The sequence below is a fragment of the Nyctereutes procyonoides genome, unplaced genomic scaffold (assembly GCF_905146905.1).
Source record: "Nyctereutes procyonoides isolate TBG_1078 unplaced genomic scaffold, NYPRO_anot_genome, whole genome shotgun sequence".
In the NCBI taxonomy this organism is placed as follows: Eukaryota; Metazoa; Chordata; class Mammalia; order Carnivora; family Canidae; genus Nyctereutes; species Nyctereutes procyonoides.
In genome coordinates this window covers 19111785-19117784 of record NW_026575122.1, presented here as the reverse complement: position 1 = coordinate 19117784, position 6000 = coordinate 19111785, and the positions used below count along the sequence as shown (strand labels likewise).

General features: G+C 35.5%; 1 protein-coding gene across 1 annotated transcript in view; it reads right to left on the bottom strand.

Annotated features, from left to right (window-relative positions):
- Nucleotides 1–4402: 4402 nt before the first annotated feature.
- The window catches only part of TTC29 (tetratricopeptide repeat domain 29), a 241496-nt gene continuing 239898 nt past the window's right edge, over nucleotides 4403–6000 (bottom strand). Inside the window, exons 12-13 of the mRNA XM_055336226.1 lie at nucleotides 4780–4849; nucleotides 4403–4491 (exon numbers count right to left, since the gene is read on the bottom strand). Of these exons, the coding sequence (XP_055192201.1) occupies nucleotides 4461–4491; nucleotides 4780–4849 (101 nt within the window). The 3' untranslated portion in view covers nucleotides 4403–4460. The remainder of the gene's footprint in view (nucleotides 4492–4779; nucleotides 4850–6000) is intronic.

Sequence of the window (6000 nt, the reverse complement as noted above, 5' to 3'; positions counted from 1 at the left end):
GGAAAAAAAAATATTTGGTAGACACTGACAGTGAAGCCATCAGTTGTGGTCTTCTGTTTGTTGGAAGGTTTTTGATTACTAATTCAATCTCCTTACTAGTAATTGGTCTATTCAGATTTTCTATTTCATGATTCATTATTGGTAGGTTGTTTGCTTCTAGGACTCTCTCCATTTCTTCTAGGTTGTCCAATTTGTTGGTGTCTAATTGTTTATAGCAGTCTGTTATGATCCTTTCTATTTCTGTGTTTTCAGTTGTTAACATCTACTCTTTCATTTCTCACTTTGAGTCCGCTTCCTTTTTTTGGTAAGTCTAGCTAAAGTTTTGTCTATTTTATTTTTTCAAAAAAAACCCCAGGTCTTATTTTCATTGATCTTTTCTATTGTCTTGTTAGTCTCTATTTTATTTATTTGCATTTTGATCTTTGTTATTTCCTTCCTCTGTTAACTTTGGACTTCATTTACCTTAACTTTCAGAACTATTTTTCCTGCATCCCTTAAGTTTTGACATTTCATATTTCCATTTTCATTTATCTCAAGATATTTTTTAAATTTCTTGATTTCTTTGCTGACCAATTGATTGTTCGGTAGCAGGTTGTTTAATCTCCCCATATTTATGAATTTTCCTTTTTTTTTCTTGTAATTGATTACAGGTTTCATACCATTGTGGGTGGAAAAGATGCTTAATATGTTTTCAACCTTAAATTTTTAAAGATGTGTTTTGTGGCTTAAACATATGATCTATCCTGGAGAATGTTCCATACATACTCTGTTTCTTTTGGATGAAATACTCTGGATATGTCTGTTAAGTCCATTTGGTCTAATGTGTCATTTAAGGCCAATGTTTCCTTATTGATTTTCTGTCTTGATGATCTATCTATTGATGAAAGTGGAGGTATTAAAGTTTCCTAGTATTATTGTATTGCTGTCTATTTCTCCCTTTAGGTCTGTTAATATTTGCTTCCTATATTTAGGTGTTCCTATGTTGGGTGCATAAATATTTACAAATGTTAGATCCTGTTGGACTGTTTCCTTTATTATTACATAATGTGTTTCTTTGTGTCCTATTACAGTCTTTGATTTAATGTCTATTTTGCCTTATATAAGTATAGCATCCTAGCTTTCTTTGGGTTTCCATTTTTATGTAACATGCTTTCCTACCCCATCACTTGCAGTCCTGTGAATCTTTAAAGCTGAAGAGTCTCTTGTAGGTGACATACAGTTGGGTCTTGTTTTTGTTTTTAATCCTTTTAGCCACTCAATGTCTTTTGATTGCAGTATTTAGTCCATTTGCACTTAAAAAAAAGTATTGATTGGATTTTTTGCCATTTTAAACTTGTTTTCCAGCTGCTTTGTAATTCTTTTCTTTCTTCTTCTCTTGCTCTTTTCCTCTGTGATTTGATGATATTCTGTAGTGTTATGTTCATATCCCTTTATGTTCTGTGTAACTACCATAGGCTTTTGCTTTGTGGTTACTGTAAGGCTTATATAAAACATCTCATATTTATAACAGTTTATTTTAAGCTGAACAACTAAAGTTCCAATGTTATGTTCTGTCCTTTTTCTTATTAGATTGTCTTTCTTTTTCTCTTCTTCTTTTCCCTGCTCTTCTTCTTTATTAATCTTTTTTTCATAAATTATTTGTGTTTTATGGGCATTGGTTTTTTGATTGTTGTTGCAAATTCTTCTCTCTCTCTCTCTCTCTTTTTAAAGATTTTATTTATTTATGAAAGACATAGAGAGAGAGAGGCAGGGACACGGGCAGAGGGAGAAGCAGCCTCCATGCAGGGGACTTGATCCCGCCCTGGGCTGAAGGCAGGCGGTGCTAAACCGATGAGCCACTGGGCCTGCCCAAATTCTTCTCTTTTGTCATTGGTCTCTTAACTTTGTTTAGTGGCCTTTTCACTGAATGAATATTTTAATGTAATCACATATGTTTTAGTCATTGTTAATTCTGCACCTGACCTTGATTTGTTAATTAGCAAGGCATTCCCCAGCCCGAGATTAGAAACACAAGCCCCTCTGTTTGATTCTGTATGTTTGTAGTTCTATCTGATCAGATTATATGAGACGATGAACACACAGATTTTGCTCTTGTATAGAAAACAAGTGATTTTAGCACATTTATTATGGTAAGATGCAATAGGGGAAGGACCTAAGACTGAAGAATTTTCTTAATCTTTTGAAATTGACATGGACACATTTTACTATACAGTTGATCCTTGGACAAGGTGGGGGTTAGGAGCACCAATCCCCTGCACAGTCAAAATACACATACAATTTTGACTCCCCTTAAACTAAACTATTAATAGCCTAATGTTGACTGGAAGCCTGATAACATAAACAGTTGATTAACACATATTTTGTATATGTATTATATACTATATTCTTACAACAAAGTAAGCTACAGAAATGCAAGTGTTAAGAAAATCACAAGGAAGCCAAAATACTTAGTACTGTACTGTATTTATATGTAAAAAATACACATATAAGTGGACTTACATAGTTCAGACCTGTGTTGTTCAAGAGTCAGATATATGATGAGCTAAAAGTATAAAATATGGCTCTACACAGTGTAATGTTGTAATAGTGTAAGAAGTACATATTTGGTCTTTGTACCCGATTCCTGGCATAGAAAGGAAATAAATTAAGATTTGGGTTTTGTGCCTGGTTCCATAAATAGCTCCAGAGAGCTAAAGGTGAAAGACACATCTTTTGTTATAATATTTGGGTTTTGTCCCCAGTTCTGGAAATAGCTCTGGAATGATAAACATGAAAGGATCATCTTATATATATACCACATCTTCTTTATCCATTCATCTACAATGGAATATTACTCATCCATTAAAAACGACAAATACCCACCATTTGCTTTGATGTGGATGGGACTGGCAGGTATTAGCTGAGTGAAATAAGTCAATTGGAAAAGGACAAACATTATATGGTCTCACTCATCTGGGGAATATAAAAATTAGTGAAAGGGAATAAAGGGAAAGGAGAGAAAATGAGTGAAAATATCAGTGAGGGTGACAAAACATGAGAGACACCTAACTCTGGGAAACGAACAAGGGGTAGTGAAAAGGGAGGTGGGTGGGGGGTTGGGGTGACTGGGTGATGGGCACTGATGGGGGCACTAGGCGGGATGAGCACTGGGTGCTATGCTATATGTTGGCAAACTGAACTCCAATAAAAAAATAAAATAATAAAAAAAGAAAGGATCATCTTTTGTCATTCATAACAAGACCCTTTCAACTACATGGAATTTTTATTAATGAGGTGGATTTTGGAAAGCTCTAAAGGATGGAGTCTGGGTGCAATGGAAGCCAACCATGTGATTAGAGGGTTGAAACTTTCAGGTCCATCTCCTGACCTTTGCAGAGAGGAGAGAGGTTGGAGGCTGAGTTAATCAGTGATGGCCAATGATTTAATCAATCATACCTATGCTGCCAAGACTCCATATAAACCTCATCTGAAAGGATTTGGAGAGCTTCTGGTCGGTGAATGTACAGGGGTGCTGGGAGGGTGATGCACCCAGAGAGGGCATGAAAGCTTAGGCCTTCTCTCCCATACTTTGCCAGTGTCTTTCTTCTAATTGGCTGCTTATCTCTATCTTTTATTGTATTCTTCATGATAAACTGGCAATGTAAGTATCTGTTTCTGTAAGTTCCATGAGCTGATATAGCAAATTATTGAAGTTAAGGAGGGGTTTGTGGGAGTCCCCAGTATGTAGCCAAGTCAGACAGAAGTATAAGTGACACCCTGGGCATTGTGATTAGAATTTAAGGTGGGAAAGAATCTTGTGGAACTTATCCCTTAGTCTGAGATCTGTACTAACTCCTGGCAGTTAGTGTCAGAATGGAGTTAAATTGTAAGACAGCCAGTCAGTATCTGCTGAGAATTGGAAAATTGCTTGGTGTGTAAAACCCCATGCATTTGGTGTCAGAAGTGGTGTGAGTAGAGGAAACAGAAGTTTCCTTTACAGAGGTAAAGCCATCTTTATCTCTGTAAAGGAAACTGTTTTGCATGGTACAATACAATAGTCTCTGCTGCTTATAATCCTTTCATCTATGTTGAAAAGACTTCCTGAATTTTAATAAATATTTTCCCATATTTATTCAACATAGATTTCCTTAAGTTTAAAATGATTTTCTCATTAGATACAACCAGATTCTGATTCTATAATAACACTCTTTCTTGTGGGATAGTGGATAAGAGCAAAATTTTAGTTTGTTTTATGAATGATTATTGATATTTCTAACCATTTGAGATGTATTATTATTTTTATGAATTTAGATGATTTAGAATGAATTTGTACACTGCAATACCAAAATCCAATCTAAACACAGTCATAGTTTTATTACAATTCTATCTGTATTAATTTGAAACATATTCCTATTATAGTTATGAAGACCAAGGTGACATGATAAATTTCTTCTTGCTTTGTTGCTGAGTCCAAAGCTGGTTTAAGTCTCAGTTTTTTGATTATCAGGAAATCTGAAATAAAAAATTTCAATATTTAATTTTATATTGAGGGAGAAAGTAAAAACATTCACTTGAAAGATACTTTTTTGTTTTTTTTTTTAATTTTCACACACAGCTTAAAAAATGAAAAGCGCTTGAACTTATGTGATATTTTAAAGTAAATCTGTGATTTTTTTAGACAGTTTTTAGTATTATCAAGTACTAGATGAAATTATTCTTCTTGTGTTTGAAGAATCAGTTTATACTTAGTATCTTGCCTAATTTGTATGCAATAAAAACTTTTTACTTGATTTATCATACCCACTGAGTTCTTCTTCCAAATTTTCTGGGATTTGACATAAACTTTCCCTTGTGGATCTTCTAGATCCTCCTACAGGAAAAAAGATGTATGAATGTAATGATTTATCACAAATACAATTTACAGTTATATTGAACTTGAACCTGGGAATCCTTTTGCAGAGATATCTACCCTTATCACCTGTATAAAAGTGTATATACCACTGTGTCACCAGGGCAGATTATATTGGTCAAAGATAGCCACGATGTCCCCTACTTTACATGTTCCTCAACAATATGACCTTGTCACTCCCCCATCCAGAGGTGGAATCTAATTCACCTTCTTTGGAAACTGGGCTAGGCTTAGGACTCTTCTAATCATTGGAATGTGGAAAAAGTGGCTACACGATTTCTGAGGCAAGGTCAGAAAAGGCTTATTGTATTGGTATTTCTCCCTGTGCAGCTTCCTCCTGGTTCTCTTGGGATGCTTTCTTTGGAGGGAGCAAGTCACCATATAATAACCGCCCTGCCATCCTGGAGAGGTCACATGTAAGATGCTCCAGTTTGACAATTCCATCTGAGTCCAAACTTCCAGCCATCCCTCTAAGGCTCTAGTCTGTAGGGAAACTGTCCTGGATCCTTCAAACTAGCCATCTGTCAGCTGAGCACCACCAGTGGTGACCTCAACTGAGGTCTACCAAAACATGCTTAAATTCCTAACCCACAAGATTCTTGTGACACATAAATGGTAACTGGAACAGCCACCTTTTGGGGGATAAAATGACTTGAAGCGATACTCAGAAAGAAAATTAATTTAGAGAGCAATAGAAAGTATCCAAAATTATTAGATCAGATATGGGAAGTTTATACATATAAATAGACATGTTAATTTTGTACTTAACTTTCATGTCTGGCCTTTAGCTTTTGAGTTGAATTCACTGGTAGTAATCTAATAATATGCTCTTTATTCTTGCTTTTCGCAGGCCTTAGTCTCCAGATCTCTCATTTCCTGTATTCTATTTTGTCCCCATCTCCTACCACAACTTCTGAAACATTTCCATGTATCCTTATTACATTTTCTGAAATTTCCTTTACTTTCTAATGGAAATGGGGCTGTCCTCCGTAGACACTGCCAACCTAGCAGATTTTTTTGTTTTTCTTTCTGTCAGTTTTGCTACCACTGGGGCTGGAGATGGATAGGTATTCTGCTTGCACCCTGTTGTTCCCTTCCAGGACATTCACCTC